General features: G+C 44.6%; 1 protein-coding gene across 7 annotated transcripts in view; it reads right to left on the minus strand.

Annotated features, from left to right (window-relative positions):
* ADAR (adenosine deaminase RNA specific) overlaps window positions 1-23,385 on the minus strand; it is a 59,613-nt gene that overhangs the window by 10,718 nt on the left and 25,510 nt on the right. For 5 of the 7 annotated variants that reach the window (XM_023554019.2, XM_064282649.1, XM_023554018.2 and 2 more), the window contains 5 exons: window positions 9,459-10,900; window positions 7,480-7,663; window positions 6,720-6,868; window positions 6,046-6,190; window positions 5,711-5,901 (listed from right to left, as the gene is read on the minus strand). In XM_023554019.2, the coding sequence (XP_023409787.2) occupies window positions 5,711-5,901; window positions 6,046-6,190; window positions 6,720-6,868; window positions 7,480-7,663; window positions 9,459-10,171 (1,382 nt within the window). In that variant the 5' untranslated portion in view covers window positions 10,172-10,900. Of the gene's footprint in view, window positions 1-5,710; window positions 5,902-6,045; window positions 6,191-6,719; window positions 6,869-7,479; window positions 7,664-9,458; window positions 10,901-18,217; window positions 18,326-23,385 lie in introns of those variants that run through there. The other 2 variants (XM_064282648.1, XM_023554021.2) reach the window with 2 other exon arrangements.

The raw sequence follows: 23,385 nt of genomic DNA on the forward strand, positions 1-23,385 counted from the left end.
GAACCTCAAATTCCTAAAAAAAAAAAAAAACACCCAGACCTACTGGACTGGTCGAGACTGGAGGACTTCATGAGACTATTGCCCCGAGATACTCTTTGAACCTTGAACCAAAACTAACTCAAGGTCATCTTGTAGCTAAATAACTAATTGGCTCAAAAAACAATGAATTATCACCTGTGAATACTATGCTCCTTTAAAAAATCACATATATGAAACCAAACGGCCAACAATGACTTTAAAACAAAGATAAGAATGTAAGGGGGCAGGGAAACTAGATTAATGGAAATGTAACAGCCAGAACAGAAATAAAGATAATGTCCACGCATTGTGAGGAATGTCACCAATGTCACTGGACAATGGTTGTAAAAACTGAACGGAACCTAAACTGCTGTATAAACCTTTGCCAAAAACACAATATTAAAAAAAAAAAAAAGGTTCTCCTTCCCCAGAAGCAAACACTGTTACAGTTCTTTTTGATTCTTTAATATCTTGTGCATTTAAGTTGTTGTTAGGTGCTGTCCAGTCACATCAGCCCTATGTACAAGAGAATGAAACCCTGCCTAATCCTGCGCCATCCTCACAATCATTATTATGTTTCAGCTCACTGTTGCAGCCACTGTGTCAGTCCAGGTCATTGAAGGTCTTCCTCTTTTCTGATGACCCTCTACTTTACCAAGCATGATGTTCTTCTCCAGGCACCGGCCCCTCCTAATAAGAGGTCCAAAGCATGTGAGACAAAGTTTCACCATTCTCACTTCTAAGGAGCATTCTGGCTGTACTTCTTCCAAAACAGATGTGTTCGTTCTTCTGGCCATCCACAGTATATTCAATATTCTTTGCCAACACAATAACTCAAAGGCATCAATTCTTTTTCAGTCTTCCTTATTCATTGTCCAGCTTTCACATGCATATGAGGTGATTAAAAACATGATGGCTTTGGTCAGACATACCTTAGTCCTCAAAGTGACATCTTTGCTTTTTAACACTTTCAAAGAGCTCTTTTGCAGGTCTATTGCCCAATGCAATATATCATTTTATTTCTTGACTGCTGCTTCCATGGCTGTTGATTATGGGTCCAAGTAAAATGAAATCCTTGACAACCTCAATCTTTTCTTCATTTATAATGCTGTTGCTTATTGGTCCATTTGTGAGGATTTCTGTTTTCTTTATGCTGAGGTGTAATTCCTACTGAAGGCTGCAGTCTTTGATCTTCATTAGTAAGTGCTTCAAGTCCTCTTCACTTTCAGCAAGCAAGGTTGTGTCATCTGCATAATGCAGGTTGTTAATGAGTTTTCCTCCAATCCTGACGCCTCATTCTTCATCAGACAACGACCTGCTGCTATTCATAAGGTTTTCACTGCCCAATTTCTTTAGAAGTAGATTACCAGATCCTTCTTCCTTGTCTGTCTTAGTCTGGAAGCTCCACTGAAACGTGTGTACCATGGGTGACCCTGCTGGTATTTGAAATACTGCTGGCATAGCTTCCAGCATCCAGGCAGCACGTAAGCCACCACAGTATGACCAGTTGATGAATGAGTGATGGGTGCACATATATGCACGTTATTTATAATCTCTCCCTCTACTTTGTTGTCGTTAATTGCCTTCGAGTCAGCCCGACTCACAGTAACGCCATGCACAACAGAACGAAACGTGGCCTGTCACCCCATGATCGGTTGTGGATCTGACAGTTGTGATCCACAGAGTTTTCACTGGGCGATTTTTAGGGGTAGATTGTTAGGCCTTTCTTCCTAGTCCATCTTAGTCTGGAAGCTCTGCTGCCAACCTGTTCAGCATGATAGCAACAAGCAAGCCTCCACTGACAGCCAGGTGGCGGCTGCTCATGAGGTGTACTGGCCAGGAACTGAACCCAGGTCTCCAGCGTGGAAGGAGAAAATTCTACCACTGAACCACCAATGCCCTTTCTTCCTCTTTACACTTTGCTTTTTCACTTAGCAATATACCTCAGAGATCATTTCATACAGATGTATCTTCTTCTTTCTAACAGCTACGTAGCATTCCTTCCTGTGGATGTACAATTTACTTAATTAGTCTGCAAATGCTGTGTGCGTGTGTGTGTGTGTGTGTGTGTGTTTGTGGATTCCTAGAGGTGGCGTTGCTGGGTTGAGAACATCGCTCTCCACCCTTGGCTGTACTGTAGCTGCTGAATTACATCACTGCTGTTTTAAGTTCACTGTTAAAATGTTAACTTATTTACAAAGGTTGAGAACCTTTTATTAGTAATTTATTGTATTTCTTTTGCTGTGATAGTTCATATACTTTGCCTATTTTCTATCAGATCTGAAAAGAACCCCTTTTCTATGAAAGAAATTAGCCCCTGGGCTGCTGTATATTGCAAATGTTTTTTTTTCTCAGGTGGTCAATTACCACATACAACTTTTTCATATGGTCAAATTTCCCAGTTTTTATCTTTTACGATTTATGGATTAAATTGTGTCACCCAAAAACATGTGTTGCAAATCCTAACCCCTATACCTGTAGATATAATCCCACTTGGGTTTCTCTGTTATGTTAATGAGGCCATCTAAGTGTAGAAGCAAGGAAGCGCAGATGGGGGAAGACAGGTTCATGTCACATGAAGACTGTCAAGGAACCACGGATAGAGAGAGAAAGCCTTCCCCTAGAGCCAGTACCCTGAATTTGGACTTGTAACCTCCTGAACTGTGAGAGAATAAGCCACCCATTTGTCGTATTTCTCTTGTTGCAGCACCAGGTAACTAAGACAATGACTTTATGTTTTGTGTCTTGACTGGCAAGGCTTTTACTGCTCCAAGATTCTGAAAGTTTCGACTTTTCAGCTAGTGATTTTCTGATTTCATTTATTTTACATTTAAATCCGGAATCCATTGGAATTTGGGTGTCGGGGAGGAGGCAGATACCCAGCTTTAGTTAGTTACATGAACAGTCAGGTGTCCCAACACCATTACTGAATAGCCCACCACCTCCCCACTGACCTGAAACCTCATCTACGTTGTTCATATCTGCACCTGCTTTTAGGTGCTCCGTTCCGGCCCACTGACTTGCTTTTCTATCCATATGGCAGGACAACACCGTTTTAAAATCTGTTAGGATCAATACCCCTTCTTACTCTTCTTTTTCAGAATTTTCCTAGCTATCCTTGCATGTTCGTTTTTCATCTGAACTTCAGAATTCAGCTTTCTAGTTCCAAAATAAATCCTATTTGTGTTTTTACTAGGATCACACTGAGTGTATAGATTAATCTGAGCACAGTAGCTTTCTTTAAAATAGACTTTTACAAATCTAATAACAGTCCCCCCCCCCCCCCATTTAATCAAGTTTTCCTTTATATCCTTTGCTAGTATTTCAGGACAGTCCTATTAGGACTGTGCCTACGTTATCTTTTAGTTGCTCCTTTAAACAGTGTTTTATTTTCTTCCATTACATTTTCTAACTGCTTACTGCTGTACACACAGAAGCTCTCGGTTCTTCTACATTATTTTGTAATCTCCCACTTTCCTAAGATCTCCTTTGTCTCTAATATGTCTTCAGGATTCCAGGCACACAGTCATATCATCTGCAAATGATACCTTCACTTCCTCTTTCCTCTTTTTATACTTATTTCTTCTCTTGGCTGATTACATTGCTAGAAATTCCAGAATAATGTTAAGCAATGATGACACTGGTATCCTCATCTTCTTCCAGACTTGAATGGGAACACGTTCTAGGTTAACCATTAAGTAAGCTGCTGGCTTTTGACTTCAGACCTGTTATTTCTATCATGCTAGGTGGTGTACAATAATTTCTATTTTATTAGCAGTTTGGTTTCGTAATCTGAATATACACTGAATTTTACTAAATGTCTTTTTGGATTTTCTGGAGATGATCGTGTGGTTTTTCTCCTTTGATCTTGTAATATGGTAAATAGTAAGTATCCAAATGTAGACTCAGCTTGGCACTGTGCTGAGATATATCTTTTCACATTTTAGAATGGAAAAGAAAAACATTTTGATAGGGTATAGGGGTAGAGTCATTCTTATATATTGTTGGTGGAAGCATAAACTTCTGCAGTTCCACTGGAGAAAAACCAGACAATATTTACCGTAATTTTAAATGCACATAAACATGTTATTCATTTGCAGCGCTGTTTATAACAGCAAAGGTTTGGAAATAATCCAACTGTTCATCACTAGTGACTGGTTAAATAAATCACAACAAACCCATGCACTGGGACACTATACAGCTACACAAAAAGAATATAAAGTGATAGGTAAAGCTCTCCAAGATAATACTGTTAACTGAAAAAAAGCAAGCTATTGATCAATACACGTATTATGTATCTTCTACGTAAAAAACGGAAACCCGGGTGGCGTTTGGCTGCCAACCAAAAGGCTGGCAGTTCGAATCTACCAGGTGCTCCTTGGAAACCCTGTGGGGCAGTTCTACTTTGTCCTACGGGGTCGCTATGAATCCGAGTCAACTCAACAGCAACGGGTTTGGGTTTTTTGGTGTAAAAAATGGGAGCAAAGACACTTGCTTGTATTTATATAAAGACACTCTGGAAGGAGATATAATAAATGATGTAAAGTTATTTGCATGCTTATTTGTGTGTGTGTGGAGATGAGAGCTAGGTCAAAGGGAGATTGAGTATGAGCTATTTATATTTTTTATTTTTAAACTGTTAGTCTATTACCTATGTAAAAAATTTCAAAACTTTAAAAAAGTGCATATAACCCATGGCCCGGAAATTTTACTCTGAAAATTTATACCACAGACAATGTTGCACACGTAAGCAAAGACATACAGTACAAGGAGACTCACAGCTGGAGTGTTTCTAATAATCAAACCCAAAACCAAACCTGTTGCTGTCGAGTTGATTCTGACTCATAGTGACCCTACAGGACAGAGAACTGTCCGGGGGCAGCTGGTGGATTGAACTGCCAACCTTTTGGTTAGCAGCCAAGCTCTTAACCAGTGTGCCACCAGGGCTCCTGTTTCTAATAGCAAGACCAAAAACAACCTAAATGTCACTGGAAGTATTTTAATAAATTATGAAAAGTGGGGATGTTAAAAGAAAATGGTGACATTCTATTTCTTAAACTAGGTTGTGGGCACATGGGTGTCCATTTTAGCAAAGGTCTCTTATACCTGTTTACTAAAAACAATTTTAAAATTGTAAGTCTCCATTCAATGGAACACATAGCTGTGCAAAATAATCTAGTAGGTATATATGTGCTGCTGTGTAATGATCTCTAAGACGTGCTGGTAAGCACAAGGGTCAAGGTGTAGAGTAGAAGATATATACTTATTTTTGTTAAAAAAAAAAAAAAAAAACAAAGAAATGAAAATGTGTTAGTATAGGCATGGAAATTTCTAGGAGGACTCAGGAAGCTGGTACCAGTACACAGATCTGGGAAAGTAGAAATCTAGGGTAGGAATGAGACTTTTCATTGTATACTTTCTCAATTACCTTGAATGATTTTCCACATAGATTCCTTTTAAAATTAAAATTAGTGAAAAAAAATTAGAAAGGCTTATGTTCACTGAAAGAGGGGCTGTATTCTCAAGGTGGCTGATCTAGTATCTTCAGGGAGGCCACGGAGACAGGGCTGAGCTTGTTTCCTTGAACTTGGCCCTCCTGTCATTCACAGCTAACGCACATCCTTCCTTTCCCCGGGTTGACGGGACGTCCCGCCCTGTGACACACAGCTGAAGTCAAGACTAGGGCACTCACTTGGGCTCATGAGGCGGTCCAGACTGATCGACCAACTTGAACTCAGCAGCAAAGCCATGGGAGCGGGCGTACTCTAACAGGCCACCCACAGGGTTGGTGTTCAGGTATCTGACGAGCTCGCCAATCCTCCTGACCTTGTTGGGCATTATAGATTCCAAGTTATCAAATGATTCTGTGTTCGTACCTCCGGGCTGAAGGAGAATTAGCCAAACAAAGAGGAACCATAAATAACTCAAGGAAACTCTGAGGGGACTAGACCTCAGACTCACGAGAAAGCCTAAGCCACTCAGTTGCTAAAAACGACCTACATCTTTTGAGCAGGAAAATGACCCCACCTGGTCATCAGAAGGTGTCGAGTTGGTTGCCTCCCCATGGAGGGCCTTCATGGCTTCCTCTGCGGCCATCTGCTTTGCCACTTTCTTGCTAGGGGCACTAGCAGTGGGGAAAGTATGGGGTCCCATTGCAACACAGTATTGGAACCTAACAGGAGGTGAAGGGCAACAGAAGCATTAGAATGGTTTTGAGAAGACGTTAACCTAGCCTTGGTCAGCTTGTCATCCTTCACCTCTTGTAATTTCCTTGCACACATCACCTCTGTGCCCTGGCTCATACAGTCACATCTGCCCCTCCACCCACCTCCCACTTCCTGTCTCTCTTGACCAAGCTAACCCCAATTCAACATTTAAGTATCAGCCTCATTTCAATCCATCCAGGAACCCTTCTCTGGAACAAGTAACTCTGCAGAGCCTCAGGGTAGAGAGCTTCTCGGGTACGCCCAGGTCTTTGTAACCTCCAAGCTGTGTACCTCTCTGTGCTTGGTCCCTGCTTCGCCCTTTGAATTTCCAGACCCAGATTCTCGGCCCCACGGCAGCAACCATGTCCCCAAGGCCCCCTCTTTTCCCACACTGAAAAACACTGAAGTAATTTGCCATCTCTGAAGAGGCAGGGAGGAAAGTGTGCTTCTCTCTCTCTCTCTCTCGTTTTTGAGAAAACCACAGCAGAGACATACTTGGGGTCATGTGCAGGGCCTTCCCTGGACAGGAGGCGGAATTCACAGGAGCTCCCCAGTTTGTGCACACACTCAAGCAATGTAGTGACGGGGTTCTTCCCGGAAAAAAAGGATGTCGCTGAAGGGATGGTGGGCTGGGACTCAGCAGTCTAGAGAAAATGAGAGACAAGGAGGAAAAAGACAAAAGCAAAAACCTAAGAACAGATAGGCCAGCCCACCACAGAGTGGACGGGATGGGAGAATTTCTTTCGGCCAACTACATGTTAGGGGTTGGCTTTTCAAAGGAAGAGTGGCTGCTGGGTATTTTCCAGTCATTGCAGGAAAAGGCAAGTTATCTAAATTTTCCAGGTCTCACTTCTTACCTCAGAAGGAAGACTGAACTTGATAATCTTTAAGGTCCCTTCCAACTCTGAAATTCTTGAATTCCAACTAGGCTGGGGGGGGCGGGGTGGGGAAAGGGAGGGCTGGGTATGAGAAGAGGAAAGGTGGGCCAATGAGGTGGAGTAGAGGGAAGATAGGAAGCTGACCCCAGGTACCTCAAAAGTTATTTAAACCCTGTAGGCCAGTGGAGAACTGCCCCATAGGGTTTCCAAGGAGTGGCTGGTGGATTTGAAATGTCAACCTTTTGGTTAGCACTCTGAAGCTCTTAAGAGCTCTTAACCACTGCGCCACCAGGGCTCCTATATAGGCCAGTTAAAATCCTGATACTTCACAGACATCGAAAGCCAACTGAAATTCTCCCAGAGGGCAGGACACCTACCTTCTCGGATTCTTTCTCTGGGGAATAGTAGTAAGATTCCTCTGATCTCCCACAGTCCTTGGCTTTAGCTTCCTCAAGCAGAATGGACATGGCCTTTGTAGCTGCATCCTGTTTGGCTACTTTCTTGCTGCCCGCTTCAGCAGGGGGAAACTCTCGGCCACTGATGACAACTTGGAATTTAAATCTTGATGGAAAGTGATTAGATGTGTGAACATTAGTCTAGGCTATCCCTCCTCCCGTTCTCTAAGGAGATCTTCACCCTGGAATTTTCTGCTGTGCCAAGGGGCGTCTGACTTATTGAGGAGATAAAGCGTAGGTCAAACACCTCCTTTCTTTTTGGAGGCTCAGCCTGTCCCTTCTCGGGAAACAAAGCATGCAGTGGGTCTCTCCCTATGGCCCATCAGAACAAACATAGCCACAGATGATGGCACAGGGGAACCCACGATCTCTTAGCAAGGAATTAAGATAAAGTATGTACAAAAAAAAAAAGCCAAGCCAAAGTCACCATTACAATATTGTTAACAAACAAAAGGCCTTCGTCCTTACACAACTGTGGTCACCTCAAGGGAAGTTCTAAAATGAAAGGGAAGGTTTCTTATGGCCCAGTCTCACACTTCCCAGATCAGACAGATGCCTGCCACCTACCAGGGGCCTGTTTTTGTCCCCAGCCTACCCTCAGAGATAGACCACTCTTATCCTTTGTTTTGAGTCATTCTATAGCTCTCTTTGTCCCAAGCCTGAGATGAAAGAAATTCCCTCTTGTTATTTAGAAAACCAAAAAGCATTTATTTGCTCCAGGTTTCTCGACTTGTAGGACTTCTCTGTTCAAGCTTTCAAATTTGTCCAGCTTCTAGCTCAATCTGGGGTTTCATTTAGAAAAGCAGGTCAAATTCTTCATTTTCTATGTCTTCTGAAATATTTGAACATGGTACCAATGTTTCTTATAGCTGGAGTCCATTAACCACAAACTCCGCCACTTTCCCTCAACTCTGGGGAGGTGGATGGAAGGAAAGAAAGAGAACGACGGCCAACCCATCTCTCTGCCCTGTCAGCTTTTGGATACCACCTGCCCAACGGGTCTCCTACAATGCTGTCTTGTGCCACAGCTGGTAATCATTACCCCTAAAGCCAGCTATTATAAAAAAAAAAAAAAAAGGCTAGAAGAATTCGTTCCCATCCTCACTGGCTCTCTCTTTAGCTGCTACTTGTAGCCACTCAGCTTCTATGGTTTCAGCTCTCTGCTAGGTCCTTCAGGGCCTCCCCTCTGGGCCCACCTGTCTTCCTCAATCTGTCCACCGGCCTGTAGGGCCCTATGGTACAGGGCCTGGCCAGCTGTCAGGGTGAGGTGATCTCTGATTGCACAGCTCAGGCACAGCAGCAAGTGCTAGCCCGCCCATCTGTGCAGAGGAGGTGTGTAAAATTAGAACCACCACCTTCAACAGGCAGGCGGCCTCGCTTGCGCTACCTCAGCCTTTTCCTAGGGGAGCTGGGGGCTGGGGGCGGGGCCTGTGGCCCTGCTGCTGCCTAGCAGCACAACCCCCCTCATTCCCTGTATGCAGCCTGCCCCAACCTACCTGCTCTTGAACCTCTCTTGGGAGCTTACTTATCCTGGGGGGTGGGGACAGATGGTCCATGGGAAACGGGAAGAAGGAGGGAATCGAGTCATCATTACCTCTGACCTTAGGAAGCAGGCACGTCACTGATGCAGGAAAGGTAATCATTTCTAAAGTAGCCCCTTTTTAGCCATTAGAGCCAACCTCCCCCTTGCTCAGCCAAGACTATGGCTGGTTTGAGGTCTACGTTCTAGACTCAACATTTGGAGAAAGAGCCAATCAAAGGTGATTTAGCCAAATGGCAGAAAAGGAAGAGGGGAAAGACAAGGGCCACCCAACAGCACCACTCACCAGCCAGCTGAGACTGTGTCAGGGGCAAGAGCACCTGACCCCAACCCTAGGGGCAGCTCCTGGGTGGTCTCTTACCGAGGTTCATGGGGTGGTCCACTCTGCTCTATCAGGTTGAACTCACAGGTCTGACTAGCGAACTGAGCATACTCTAAGAGCCCACTGATGGGGTTCTTCAGCTGGCACTCAGTCAGTTTCTTGTAGGGTGAACACCGTGGCAAGCCGTGACTGTAGAAGGAGGGCATCTCCATGATGGCTCGGAACTCACCTGGTGCTGAGTGGATACTATTCAAGTCATCTGGGATATCATCAGTGGCCCACTGGCCATTTTCAAAGTCAACATACCCTGTTCTTGATGGGCCATTGTCATGAACAGGTGGTTTCAGTCTGATTGGTTCTGGTGTGGCCTCTTGCCTATTTTCTAACTTTACCACAGGTTCCTGCCCATTCGTCACTTTTCCTGGGGTGATGTTGTCTGAGGCACCTGAAACAGGTAAGTTACAGGTAGGGAGCTCTACATTTCTTTTGATCTCAGGGGTAGCAGCTGGCATGGTTTCAGGAACACTGTTTGCATTTCTCTTGATTTGCATCCTTTCCCGCTTCTTGTCAGTCAAATACCATATGGGAGGGGTTGCCCCCTGCCTATAGACATCCCCCTGTCTTTCCAAGTCAATCAGCATGGCATTTACATCTCGGGCCTTGGTCAGGCCGATATTTTTAGCCAAATTCAGGGCAGAAGAGTTGGACACGTTAAACAGGTGGTCGCAGATTTTCTCTTTGATCTCAGCCATGTCAAAAGGATCCGGAAAATCTTCCAAGCTGGATGTGGGGTTTCTATCTTCAGTTTCCAAGCCAGATGTGAGGCTTCTGTCTTCAATCTCCAAACTGGGGTCTGACTTTGGAGCTGCCTGGCTATGGCTGTCTGGTCTCACGACTTGGTCGTGCTGCTTCCTAGCCTGAACCGAGACAGCAATCCTCCACAAAGGGGGTTTTCCTGCCTCTTGATGGAGCTTACCCTCCTTCGCCAGAGAGTATAAAACTCGATTGATTTCCTTCTTCGGGACCCCAAGTTTTCTAGCCAAATCATATGCTGTGGTGGTCTGCCCTTCCCCAAGCTCCTCCAAGAGCTTTAAGATCCTTTCTTCCTGATTCTGGCTGATATTCAGTTCCTGGAAATTTGAGGCAAGCCTATCAACACCTCTCCATGGCAAAGGATGCGGGAACCCTCTCTGGTGCCCCTGACTTCCAAGAGACACAGCCCTGGGGATATCCCAGATTTCCAGTTGCTTGTCTCTGGCAGGTGGTCCTGGAAGCCTTGGGTGGAATCCAGGGAAGAACAGTAGTGGTGGTGGTATCTGCTTTCCAGTCAGGGGCACTTCTGGGAGCCGTCCCTTGAGAAACTCTATTTGCCGGAGTTGGAAACTATTCGCATAAGATCCTGGGCCTGGCTGCTGGTGTCTGAGCTTGCTGTGCTCATAGCCTTGAGCTGGAGGGGGGAGACAGCTATTGAGGGAACACCCCTGCGGAAAAGGAAGATGGAAAAGAAAGTGAATTAGGCCTGCAGGAGTGAGCCTGGGTGTGCGCCTCTCCCTTCCCCGTGCCTGGAGGAACTACACCTGACTCCTAATGGGATAAGGATGAGTGAGATGGGCTTCTAGCCCAGCTGGGGTGCTTGCCCACCTCCTAAGTACTGCCTGCCAAAGAGGAAACAGAGCAGGGAGCAGGGGGCAAGGACAAGGCAGGGAAAAAAAGATTAAAACGCAGGTACTGATGTCAAAATGCTCCCTCAAACGCAGAGCTTCCAGGAGGATGCAAGGGTTCTGATACCTCAGTATGGCCTCTCTGGCAACCTAACTTACTCCTTTCTCTTGGACAAAATTTTAGGAAGGTGAGAACAAACCTCTCCACTCACCAAAAACTTACTCTTTTAAAGTCAGAAAAACAATTGTTATTCTGTTTTAACAAATAAAAACAGGATAGCCTGTTATTCCAAGAGAGCTAGGGGAACCCAGAATGGACAAGCTCACACCACACAACCCTTTGTCTCTAGAATCTACCAACTGGATGACTATGACAAAAAAGAAAATATTTGTGAGTAGCCATCTAAGATACTCCACTGGTCTTACCCCCTCAGGAGCAAGGGAGAATGAAGAAAACCAAAGATACAAGGGAAAGATTAGTCCAAAGGACTAATGGACCACAGCTACCACAGCCTCCCCTAGACTGAGTCCAGCACAACTAGATGGTGCCCGGCTACCACCACTGACTGCTCTGACAGGGATCACAATAGATAGTCCCAGACAGTGCTGGAAAAAATTGTAGAAAAACTTCTAAGTCACAAAGACCCGGCTTACTGGTCTGACAGAGCCTGGAGAAACCCCACGAGTACGGTATCCGGACACCCTTTTAATTTAGTACTGAAGTACTCCTGAGGTTCACTTTTCAGCTAAAGATTAGACAGGCCCATAAAACAAACAATAATACACGTAGCTCAACCATGTATATGACACTAGGCATACCAGCCCAGGGGCAAGGATGAAAAGGCAGGAGGGGACAGGAAAGCTGGACGAACGGAAATGGGGAAACCCAAGTTCAAGAACCAGAGAGTCTTGACATGTCATGGGGTTGACAACCAATGTTACAAAACAATATGCATATTAATTGTTTAATGAGGAACTAATTTGCCTTGTATACCTTCATCTAAAGCACAATTAAAAAAAAAAAAGGAAAAAAAATTTACATTGATTTGATAAAATCAGACCCCAGTCCTCCAAGGTGATGACAGAGAAGAATCTCTATGTGGGGGAAGGCCAAAGCACTTTCTAGATTCCTCTGCTCACCACTGCCTTCCCCGGGGGATCAGAATTTGGTTTTAGGGGAGCTGGAGCGTTTCTTTATTTTAAAAAGGCACATTGTCCTCACTCTTCAAAGCGGTACTCAGGCTTGAAAGGGATACCTGGTACTTTCACCTAAGCCACCCAGGCTTAGGACACCTGGATGCGTGGAGCTGGCAGAATCTATCTCTTGCCATCTCAGTCCCCTCCTCCTGGCCTCTCCAGCTACCACCAAATACATGCTTTCACTATATGTCCTTCTAGGCTACCCCGAATTCTCGCAAATTGCCCTACATTTACTGAAACACTGGGCACCTACCCCCCACATACAAACCAGTGCTCACCCTCTCCCAGGTGCCATTCATGAAGGGTGGTGGAGGTGGGGTGGGGGAGCTTCAGTAAACACCTTGCTTCCTTTCCCCTGGGGCGTTCAGATTTAGGCTGTGGGGAACATCTAGCTTATGTCCCCTCGGAAACCCTGGTGGCATAGTGGTTAAGTGCTACAGCTGCTAAGCAGAAGGCTGGCAGTTCAAATCCACCAAGTGCTCCTTGCAAACTCTATGGGGCAGTTCTACTCTGTCCTTTAGGGTCATTATGAGTCAGAATAGACTCAACGGCAGTGGTTTTTTTTTTTGTTTGTTTTTTTTAATGGCCCCCATCTGGTTCTCCTGAAGAATACAGGGACCGGCAGGCAGCCATCCCCCTTTCTTCAATAACTTCAGCATCACTCCTCAGCCTTCTATTGCCTCACATCCCCTGCCACAATTAGGGGATTTTCAGTCTTACTCCTTGCTCGGAAACCCTGGCGGCATAGTGGTTAAGTGCTACAGCTGCTAACCAAAGGGTCGGCAGTTCAAATCCACCAGGTGCTCCTTGGAAACTTTATGGGGCAGTTCTACTCTGTCCTATAGGGTCGCTATGAGTCGGAATTGACTCGACGGCACTGGGTTTGGTTTTGGTTTTGGACTCCTTGCTCTCATGGTATTCCTGCAATAGGGTACCTTAACGTCTAACCCAATGCCCTTTAGCCACACACTTGGCTGGTTCAGCTATTCCTTCAATCTCACTATTACCCTAACCTAGGCCACTACTGGAAGCCCTGTTGGCGCAATGATTAAGTGTTCAGCTGCTAACAGAAAGGTTGGGAGTTTGAACCTACCCAGTATCTCTGCAGGAGAAAAGACCTGGCGATCTGCTCCTATAAAGATCCCAAAACCAAAAAAACTGTACCCATGGCTGTCGAGTTGATTCTGACTCACAGTGACCCTACAGGACACAGTATAATTGTCCCATTAGGTTTCCAAGGCTGTAATCTTTACGGAAGCAGACCGCCGCATCTTCCTCCCACAGAGTGACTGGTGGGTTGGAACACCCGACCTTTTGGTTAGCAGCTGAATGCTTAACCACTGTGCCACCAGGGCCCCTTCTCATAAAGATTATAGCCTAGAAAACCTTATGAGGCAGTTCTACTCTGTCACATGGGGTTGCTATGAGTCAAAATTGACTTGATGGCACCTAAGAACAACAGGCTACCATTAACACTCCAAACCCTGAACTCTTTTCCAAGGATCAGTAACTTTCTCTGTAAAGGGCCAGATAACTCTGCCGTCGTACTACAAAAGCAGCCACCAAACCAAAACCAAGCCCATTGCCTTCCAGGTGATGGATTTGAACTGCCGACCTTTTGGTTGCAGCCAAGCTCTTAACCACTGCACGACCAGGGCTCCAAAAGCAGCCACAGACAATATGAAAACAAATGGGTTTGGCTATGTTCCAACAAAACTGTATTTACAAAAACAGGTGGAGGGCTGGGTTTGGCCTGTGGGCTACTGTTTGCAGACTCCCGCTCTTTTCCGATGGCAACTTCTACCACTTTATTTCTACCACTTGTACTCCTTACTCTTAACAGAACCTGCGCTTCACATTACCCGACGCTAGCTGCCAGTCAGCCACTCCTAATTCTTCCTCATTCTAGCTTCACGCACCGCCTCACCCAGCTTGGATCTCACAGTCACGTCCCTTCTCTGCCCAAGGCCCACTGTCCTCTTTTCCTGGCCCAAAGCTTCTAAATGGTGCTGGAGAAGGGCAGTGACTCATGCTAAGAGGGCCCATACAAACGATTCCTCTTGACCTCACCTGGGTCTTCACTACAGTTTGGTGATCAATTCAGTTCAGTAAACATTTACTCGCTCACTGCGGACTGAGCCCTCTTTGAAAATTCTCTTCCCAGTGTTTGGTGACATAGCACCAAAGGTCTCCTCTTGCCTCTTTTCCCTTCTGTCTGTCTCTGCCCCTTTTTCTACCCCGTATATATAATCAGACCCAAGGTTTTGTAAGAACTTCTTCCTTAATATTTTATCCCCTAGTTGATTTCATCCACTTCCTCAACCTAAACCAGCCATCTTACGCAACAGCGCTCAGATCTATTATCTCCAGCCACCACCATGCACTGAAGCTTAAGATCTGAACTTCCAACTGCCTGGATCATCTGTCCACTTAGAGATCCTGCCATTGCCTCCATCCCCACATATTCCAGACCAAATTAATCATTCTCCTCAAATCCAGCTCCTTCTCCTGCCGTTCTTATTTCTGTTAATAGCATCATTTTCTTCATGGTTGTTAAGGCTAGAAACCTGAGTCACCTTTGCCATCTGCCTGCCTGCGTCCTCCCTTGTCTCCCACATCTAATCAGGTAGTTGCCCAGCGCCGTCTTGTCTACCACCCCTGCATTATCTCTTACATGTGTCTCTTACTCCCACCTCCCCAGCCCATGGGAGTTCCCTCTTCTTGAACTCCTCCCACTCAGCCCATTACACCACTTAACCTACTTTACCTTTTATCATAGCTCCTGGACTCCAACTCATAGTGACCCTACAGAAATGTATTGCCATTGAGTCGATCCCGACTCACAGCAACCCTGTAGGGAAGAGTAGAACTGCCCCATACAGTACCCAAGGAGCGGCTGGTGGATTTGAAAGGCTGACCTTTGGGTTAGCAACCACAGCTCTTATCCACTGTGCCACCAGGGTTCTATGTGTGTGTGTATATATATATAACCAAAAAATACATATATATATAAAACAAAAAAAACCCAAACTCATTGCCATCGAGTCAATTCCAACTCATAGCAATCCTATAAGACAGAGAAGAACTGCCCCATGGGTTTCCAAAGAGTGACTGGTGGATTCGAACCACCAACCTTTTGGTTAATAGCTGAGCTCTTAACCACTGTGTCACCAGGGCTCCAATATACATGTAAATATGAAACACACACACACACACATATATATATATATATTACTTCAAATTATGGCACACATAGATTGCAGTATATCTGAAAGGTGATTAACAATATTGATCCTAGAAATTATACTGAACTCTCTACTCCCAATACATGCAGTACTGATGGGGGGCTGCAATGGATTCCAGAGCGAGCCCTGCAGGGGCAAGGACTATGCTTCCACCACCTTTGCATCTCCAGCACCTGAGAGAACACCTGGTACAAAGTTGATCCTGAACCACCACTAGTGGCTGCATAAGCAGTCACATCTTGCCGCAGGCAGCACACCCCCCCATGACGCTGGGGGCAGAGCTGTGAGTGCACAGAGTGAGTGCCCGGCTCACAAAGCTGAATTACTGCGACTATAGGGGTCTTCTGACTAGCTCTTTGAGTGGCCCTGGGAAAAAGAACTCTGTTTCAAAGTGTCTACAGTCATTTCTGAGTTGCCCTGGTGACGCAATGGTTAAGTATTTGGCTGCTAATCCAAAGGCTGGTGGTTCAAACTCACCCGTGGCTACAGAGCAGACTGACCTGATGATCTGCTCCTGTGAAGATTACAGCCTAGAAAATCCTATAGGGAAGTTCTACCCGGTAACACATGGAGCCGTTACAAACTGAAAATTGACTCAACAGCACTAAACAATGACAAAGCCAGTTTCTAGCTAATGCTTTCTAGATTTCAACTGGTACCACTTGGCTAAAACCTGGAAATACATGAATGTGCCTCTATAGAAAAGGAGTTGAAAATTATGATACATTCATGCTATGGAAGAGTATTCATGGTTTTTTTAAGTATGTTAGATCTATTTGTACTAACCTGGAGGAAATTTAGGAATGATATAATGTTAAATGGAACAACAAAAACAGCAAGTTGCAGAGTAACATATATGTTATAACCTCTTTTTTTTTGGTAAAGAAAAGGAAAGAACCCATGAATGTGTGTGTATGTATGTCTCATAATGAACACAAAGAAACAGAAGAGGGGAAGGCACCATGAGTTTGTTAACAGTGGTTGCTTTAGGGAAGTAGGATTAGGGGAAGAGGGAATCATTAATATTTTCTTTACAGCCCCTAAACCCACTGCCACTGAGATGATTCCAACTCACAGCAACCCTGCAGGACAGAGGAGAACTGCCCCATGGAGTTTCCAAGGCTGTAAATCTTTATAGAAGCAGGCTGCCACAACTTTCTCTCGCTTATGCCCCCAATACCCCCTAAAAGCCAAGCCAAACCAAACAAACCACCACTTGAGAAAAGCCATCTGGATACACAGTGAATGCAGGTGAGAAGAAGAAAGTAGGAAATTCATGGTGATCATTCCTAAAGCTCTCAACAGCTCCCCTCTTCCACTCCACATCTATTTACTACGCAAACTAGGTGACCGTCATTTAACATTCAATGTCCACTCAATTTCACTTTAATTTGGTCTCACATATTTAGGATCAAGAGATGAGCCCCCATGGTTACCACACAGGCTCCAAATGGTATACATGAAGAAATTCTTTTCCTTCAATTTAGGCCCTGGTGGTGCAGTAGTCAGGACTACAGCTGCTAACAAAAAGGCTGGCAGTTTGAATCCACCAGCTACTTCTTGAAAACCCTATGGGGGCAGTTCTACTCTGTCCTATAGGGTCTCTGCCCTATAGGGTCGCTATGAGTCGGAATCGATGGCAATAGGAATTCTTTTAAGGAGTCCCTGGGTGCTGCAAATGGTTCATGCACGTGGCTGCTAACCAAAAAGTTGGGGGTTTGAGTCCACCCAGAGGTGCCTCAGAACAAAGGTCTGGCAATTTACTTCTGAAAAATCAGCTGCTGAAAACCCTACGGAGCACTGTTCTACTCTGACATATTGGGTCGCCATGAGTCAGCTTTTTAAAAACTTTAAGAATAATTTACATACAGTAAAATTGACCTTTTTTAGTGTACAATTCTATGGGTTTTGGTAAGCACCTATAGCCTTAGAGCCACCGCCATAATTAAGACAGAGAACACTTCCATTTTCCCCACTTTGCTGTGGACTCCCTCCCCACCCCGCCCCGCCCCTGGCAACCACTGATCTGTTTTCTGTTCCCATCCCATAGCCAGCTCTGCTTTCTCCAAAACGTCTTGTAAATGGAATCACACAGTATGTAGCCTTTGGAGTCTGGCCCCTTTTGCTTAGCTACTACACTTGAGATTCATCCACGGTGTTGCCAATACAGTAGTCTGTTCCTTTTTATTGCTGAGCAGTACTCCATTTTTGTTTGGATGCTATCCCAGTTTATCACTTCAGCTGGTGAAGGACAATTAGTTTTTCCAGTTTTTAGTAATAATGAATAATGCTGCTATAAACTTTCTCCTACAGAGCTACTTATAATTTCCCCAAACCCTTCAGGAGGTGGAAAAACAGGCAGGGGCAGCAAAGGGACCTAGAGACAATGAGAAAGGGGTGTTTGCTTTCACGTGACCTCAGGCTGGCTACTCAGACTTGGGCGCATTTTCCACACAAGCGCTCCTCCGCACTTCGCTCAATGCAGCAGAGTACTTAGCATGGTACAAATTCCTAGAACGGCAGTTTTACTCAGCAAGAAAAAGAGCAAAATGAAAACACTTTAAAACAACACGCATATGTCATGGACTAAAGCACCAAATTCACGTGATGTTTTAGGGCCAGTCCAAGGCTCCAGAGACAGGGTCCCCTTCTGGAGCGATCCCATGGGTCTGTGTGGCCGGTCGCCGCTCACCTGTCGCCAGATCACCTGTCGCGGGTCCATCACGCCGCCCCAGGCATCCCTTGCCTGCCAGCCGGCAGCACGACCCTCCTCCCCCGGGCTCAGCCTTGCAAACCTCTGGGAGCGGCAGCGGCCCGGGCTCCCAACTGCTGTTTCACGTAAGCAAGGGGCACCTGGGGGCCGTTGGGACAGGAAATACCTCCCGGGGCCAGCCCTGAGAGCAGGGCCGCAACTACGAAAATGGCTCCAGTTCAGTTTCGCTTTCGTTTCCTCAGAAAGACTTCCCCTTCGGAAAGTTTGGCCAAGAGGAGGAGTTTAGGCAAATCTAGTGTGAACCCTCCGCTTTCACGGCGCCGATTACAGATCTGATCCCTTTCTTGCGTAAGAGTGGGGAACGTATTATTTCTTTAGGAAAACAGCTATAAATACAACTTCACTGAGCTCATAATTCCCCTCACAGCCCTCTCAGGAATACGTGGGATAAAGCAGAAGGAAAACAAAGACACAGTGAAGCCTCAGCACTGGAGAAGCAGCGTGAGGCTCTGCTCGCAGGTCTCCCTGTCGCGGCGATAATGTGATGATGCCTCTCTCAAGGTAAAAGGGGGCGGGGAGCACAGCTCTTAAATGACTAAATGTCCCGGTCATAGACTATCTATTAACATTCCTAGCGTATTAGAAACTGAGGTAAAGGGATACCAGCCAGTAATAGTAGCAAGGTAATAATAACAGCAGTGTACAATTTGGGATCTATATTATAAAATTATCTCAGGCCACCAGCACGATTCATCTATTCAGGCAAGAGTTAAGTACTTTACATGCGTTATCGCATTTAGTCCTCACAACAGCTCTACTGGGGAGGCATTATTCCCATCTTACAGATGTGGAAACAGAGGCTTGCCTAAGGCCACACTGCTGTTACATCCAGGTCAGACTGGGGAAAGCCTACCCTTCACCACCACTCTCCATTCGTCCCAGTTACACCATTGTTTAAAAAACAAAAACAAAAACTAGCGTTTAAATTATTTCAAATTCCATGTCATAATACCCACTTTTGTTTGTTATTTAGAGGAGAAAAATTCAATTTATTTCATGATCAGGTTTATATAACTGCTCTAGTTTGTTCAAGATGTTTAGGAAAAAATTCTACAGACAATCCCAGTTACCTGTGAGAAATTCATTTTTCTGTTTAATCTCAATTTTATCCCCACTGCCTATGAGGTTTACAAGGCAGTTCCTTCACAGCATCATCTGCAGCTGAGCCTTTCTCCACTGCCCTCTCATTCCTTCCACCCTGTTACCAACCAACCAACCAAGCAATCCCCACTGCCGTCTCATTTCATCTACCCAGTTACCAACCAACCAACCAATCTCCACTGCCCTCTCATTCCTTCCACCCTGTTACCAACCGACCAACCAAGCAATCCCCACTGCCGTCTCATTTCATCTACCCAGTTACCAACCAACCAACCAATCTCCACTGCCCTCTCATTCCTTCCACCCTGTTACCAACCAACCAACCAAGCAATCCCCACTGCCCTCTCATTTCATCTACCCAGTTACCAACCAACCAACCAATCTCCACTGCCCTCTCATTCCATCTACCCAGTTACCAACCAACCAATCTCCACTGCCCTCTCATTCCATCTACCCAGTTATCAACCAACCAACCAATCACCACTGACCTCTCATTCCATCTACCGAGTTACCAACCAGTAGCCATGGAGCCAACCTGGTCTGTGTGGGAGGAGAGCTATGCTCCAGGAGGTTTTCAATGGATGTCATCTTTTGGAAGTGGATCGCCAGGCCTTTCTTCTGAGGTGCCTCTGGGTAGATTGAAACATCCACCTTTCGGTTAGTAGCTGAGCATGTAACCATTTGCACCACCCAGGAATCCAGTCCACCCTGTTAGTCATCCCAAATTTCAAATTTCTCAGTAGGCCATACTCTCTCCCTTTTGTGCCTTTGTCTGCCTGATTCCTTGGACTAGAAAATGTACTCCCTCTACTGCTTCTGGTGAGCTCCTAGTAGTCTTTCAAGACCTGCTTCAACTCTTACCTCCTAGTAAAGCCTTCTCCCACTCTGGTAGGGGGTTCCTTATGTTGTGCTTCTCTGTTATTCAGCACTTACCCTTAACTAGAGCACCTACATATTCCACTGAAACTGCCTCATTCGATCATTTAACAAAACTTTATCAAGCATTGATGCAGAAAAGGCATTTGACACCCATTCATGATTAAAAGTCTCAGCCAAATAGGAATATAAGGAAAATTCTTCATCATAATAAAGGGCATTTATACAAAGCCAACAGCTAACATCATCCCACATGGAGAGTGTCTGAAAGCATTCCCCTTGAGAACGGGAACCAGAGAAGGATGTCCTTTATTACTACTCTTATTCAACATCGTGCTGTAGGTCCTAACCAGAGCAATTAGGCTAGAAAAAGAAATAAAGGGCACTCAGATTGTAAGGAAGAAGTAAAAGTATCTCTGTTTGCAAATGACATGCTCTTATACACAGAAAACCCTAAAGAATCCTCAAGAAAACTACTGAAATAGAAGAGTTCAGCCGAGTATCAGGATATAAGATAAACATACAAAAATCAGTTGGATTCCTCTACACCAACAAAGAGAACGTTGAAGAGGAAATCACGAAATCAATACCATTTATAATAGGCCCCAAGAAGATAAAATACTTAGGAATAAATCTAACCGGAGACGTAAAAGACCTATACAAAGAAAACTATTATAAGACACTACCGCAAGAAATCAAGAGACTTTACATAAGCGGAAAAACATACCTTGCTCATGGATAGGAAGACTCAACATTGTAAAAATGTCTATTCTACCCAAAGCGATCTATAGATACAATGCAATCCTGATCCAAACACCAGCGACATTTTTTAATGAGATAAGAAACAAATCACCCACTTCAAATGGAAGGGAAAGAGGCCCCAGATAACTAAGGCATTACTGAAAAAGAAGAACAAAGTGGGAGGCCTCATGCCACCTGATTTTAGAACATGTTATACCACCACAGTAGTCAAAACAGCCTGGTACTGGTACAACAACAGATACATAGACCAATGGAACAGAATTGAGAATCCAGACGTAAATCCATTCACATATGAACAGCTAATATTTGACAAAGACCCCGAAGTCTAACTGGATATCCATCTGCAAAAAAATGAAACAAGACCCATACCTCACACCATGCACAAAAACTAACTCAAAATGGATCAAAGACCTAAATATAAAATCTAAAACAATAATGATCATGGAAGAAAACATAGGGACAATGCTAGGAGCCCTAATACATGGCATAAACAGTATACAAAACATTACTAACAATACACAAACACCAGGAGAGAAACTAGGTAACTGGGAGCTCCTAAAAATCCAATGCCTATGCTCATCCAAAGACTTCACCAAAAGAGTAAAAGATTACCTACAGACCGGGAAAAAGTTTTTGGCTATGACAATTCCGATCAGCGTCTGATCTCTAAAATCTACGTGATACTGCAAAAACTCAACAATAAAAAGACAACCCAATTAAAAAATGGGCAAAGGATATGAACAGGCACTTCACCAAAGAAGACATTCAAGCGGCTAACAGACACATGAGGAAATTCTCATGATCGTTAGCCATTAGAGAAATGCAAATCAAAACTACGAGATACCATCTCACCTGTGGCTGACATTAATCCAAAAAACACAAAATAATAAATGTTGGAGAGGTTGTGGAGAGACTGAAAACACTTATACACTGCTGGAGGGAATATGAAATGGTACATCCACTGGAAATTGATCTGGTACTTCCTTAAAAAGCTAGAGATAGAACTACCATACGATCCAGCAATTCCACTCCTTGGAATATATCCTAGAGAAATAAGAGCCTTCACACAAACAGATATATGCACACCCATGTTCACTGCAGCACTGTTTACAATAGCAAAAAGATGGAAGCAAACAAGGTGCCCATCAACATATGAATGGATAAATAAATTATGGTATATTCACATAATGGAATACTACGCAATGATTAAGAACAATGATGAATCCATGAAACATAACATGGAGGAATCTGGAAGGCATTATGCTGAGTGAAATGTCAATTGCAAAAGGACAAATATTACATGAGACCACTATTATAGGAACTCGAGAAGAAGTTTAAACACAGAAGAAAATATTCTTTGATGGTTACAGGGTTGGGGGGGTGAGAGAGAGGGGTATTCACTAATTAGATAGACAAAAACTATTTTAAGTGAAGGGAAAGACAACACACAAATACAGGAGAGGTCAGCACAACTGGACTAAACCAAAAGCAAAAGAAGTTTCCTGAATACAACCGAACGCTTTGAAAGCCAGAGCAGCCGGGGCAGGGGTTTGGGGACCAAAGTTTCAGGAGACATCTAGGTCAATTGGCATAATAAAATCTGTTAAGAAAACATTCTGCATCCCACTTCGGTGAGTGGGGTCTGGGGTCTTAAATGCTAGCAAGTGGCCATCTGAGATGCATCAATTGGTCTCAATCCACCTGGAGCAAAGGAGAATGAAGAACACCAAAGGCATAACGTAAAGATGAGCCCAAGAGACAAAAAGGGCCACATAAACCAGAGACTACATCAGCCTGAGACCAGAAGAACTACATGGTGCCCGGCTACCATGATGATTGCCCTAACAGGTAACACAACACAGAATTCCTGATGGAGCAGGAGATCAGTGGGATGCAGACCTCAAATTCTCATAAAAAGACCAGACTTAATAGTCTGACTGAGACTAGAGGGACCCCAGAGGCCATGGTCCCCAGACCTTCTATTAGCCCAAGACTGGAAACATTCCCAAAGCCAACTCTTCAGATAGGGATTGGACTGGACTATAAGACAGAAAATGATACTGGTGAGGAGTGAGCTTCTTGGCTCAAGTAGACACATGAGACTCGGTGGGCAACTCTTGTCTGGAGGTGAGATGAGAAGGCAGAGGGAGACAGGAGCTGGCTGAATGGACATGGGGAATACAGGGTGGAGAGAAGTGTGCTGTCTCATTAGGGGAAAAGCAGCTAGGAGTACATAGCAAGGTGTGTATATAAGTTTTTGAATGAGAGACTGACTTGATTTGTAAACTTTCACTTGAAGTACAGACACACACACACACACACAAACTTTATGAAGCACCTAATATGCC

Source organism: Loxodonta africana, chromosome 3 (assembly GCF_030014295.1).
Source record: "Loxodonta africana isolate mLoxAfr1 chromosome 3, mLoxAfr1.hap2, whole genome shotgun sequence".
In the NCBI taxonomy this organism is placed as follows: Eukaryota; Metazoa; Chordata; class Mammalia; order Proboscidea; family Elephantidae; genus Loxodonta; species Loxodonta africana.